We start from the raw sequence: 1,753 nt of genomic DNA, 5'->3' as shown, positions 1-1,753 counted from the left end.
TTTTCTCAGGGGCCTCTGGTAATGTGACAAACTTAATACAGATGTTTCCATATCCGAGGATGCTAAAAGCTTCCCAGAAGGATACCCTGATCAGGAGCAGATGACGAAACACCTTAATAAACGACATATTGTTGAAATCATGGCTAATTCCTCGATACATAGCACTATGTATACATATATACAAAAAGAAATGAAGTTTTCTTTTGGAGCTCCATATATTTAAAAGTACTAGACAAACTATTATATAATAATTTGAAGTAAAGTGAATATGCTGATTAACTCCAAGGACCCGAGTTCGAATCCCGCTGCACAGAAAATTCTTTTCTGTTATACTGTAGCCGTGAGTCAACTCTGGTGGGCTGTGGAGCCCTCCTGGGGTCCACCCGGCCTCTTAAATTGAGTAAAAATCTGGCGGTCGAGTGTGATTCTGACCGAATCACCTCCTTGCACACCCGTTGGTCTAGTAACAGTTCTTTTTTACAAATTACTTCACTCCTGACCCTCCATCGCTTGTAGCTGTACAGATTTTTTTTTTTTTTAAGTATGCTGAAATATGAGCCCTAATAAAGCAGTTTACGTTTGACAGATTCCGAGACACAATTTTTTAAAAACATTATAACATTAATATTAATTTAATTAGTAAATGCCATTTTAATCCTCGTAATAACATACTTAGTAGGGCCGCCCATAGCTCAGTGGTTAAGACACAATCTTACCAATTTGATGTCTATTGGCGGTGCCGGTTCGAATCCGGCCTGGGACGTTCACTTTTTTCATTGAGTGGCGGTCCCACAAAATAAAGAACTTTGACACTCAACCATGGTTAGGCAGTATAGGACTCCAATGGGAGTCTTGGCTGAAAAAAAACAAAACAAAAAAAACATACTTAGTATATAACATTATAATAAATTATATAATATAATTAAAAGACAATTTTTGAATCTAACGTTCAGTTATTTTATAAAAGTCAATTGTTACTATTGCAGATAAGAAGGTGGCTACCACCATCTATGGCACGAACATACCAGGTCTCTCCAGTCGAAGTATATTTCCTAGGGTGTACAATCAATTCTGGAGAAAATCGGACAGAATCAGTAACTGGCAACATTTTGAAAGAAGACGTGGTCAAAGTGATGGTCAGTCACAGGAGAGGAATCCCGGGTATGGTGAAATTACATTATTTTTCAAACACGTATATTTTAAAAGTAAACAAGTAAAAAAAAAATCCGAAAAACACTTTTTTGTATTAATTTTTTTTTAAATTTATTTTCTTTTAGTAATCTGTTCTACTGCTATAATTTGTTTTATTTCTATCTATTGATGATTTTTGTAAATTTTCTCAATTGATCGTAACGTTTGTTACGGTTGTCATGGTGAAATAAAAACACTGATAATATCTGCGTAGACAAGTGGTGTTATGGTTGTCATGGTGAAATAAAATCAAAGCGATATGTTTAGACGTGTGGGCTTGGTTTTTGTTTTTGGTTCTGTTTGGTTTTTGAACACGTTACAATTGTTCAATATAAAGAAGGAGGAGGAGCCCTTTGCAGGAGTTTATTTTAAAAGTGTACATACTCCATGCGAAACGGCATACTGTATGTATGTACTGTGGTGTTAACATTGGAAACTGTTATAGAACTATACCAAAATGAGAACATAGTTTTTTTTTTTAATTATTTATTTAATGTAATTTACAACTGTACAAAATAATACAATAGGTAAATATGTAGTATGTTTCATATACACTTGAAAA

The 1,753-nt window shown here is 34.4% G+C and overlaps 1 protein-coding gene across 2 annotated transcripts in view; it reads left to right on the top strand.

Moving 5' to 3' along the window:
* The window catches only part of LOC106677383 (putative inactive carboxylesterase 4), a 10,557-nt gene that overhangs the window by 4,520 nt on the left and 4,284 nt on the right, over positions 1-1,753 (top strand). For both annotated transcript variants that reach the window (XM_014415274.3, XM_014415273.3), the window contains exon 4: positions 987-1,161. In XM_014415274.3, coding sequence (XP_014270760.1) covers positions 987-1,161 — 175 coding nt within the window. The remainder of the gene's footprint in view (positions 1-986; positions 1,162-1,753) is intronic.

Source organism: Halyomorpha halys, unplaced genomic scaffold, assembly GCF_000696795.3.
Source record: "Halyomorpha halys isolate HHAL.00 unplaced genomic scaffold, Hhal_1.1 Scaffold97.1, whole genome shotgun sequence".
Lineage (NCBI taxonomy): Eukaryota > Metazoa > Arthropoda > Insecta > Hemiptera > Pentatomidae > Halyomorpha > Halyomorpha halys.
Note: the sequence above shows the minus strand (reverse complement) of the source record. Positions and strands in the feature narration are given on the sequence as shown.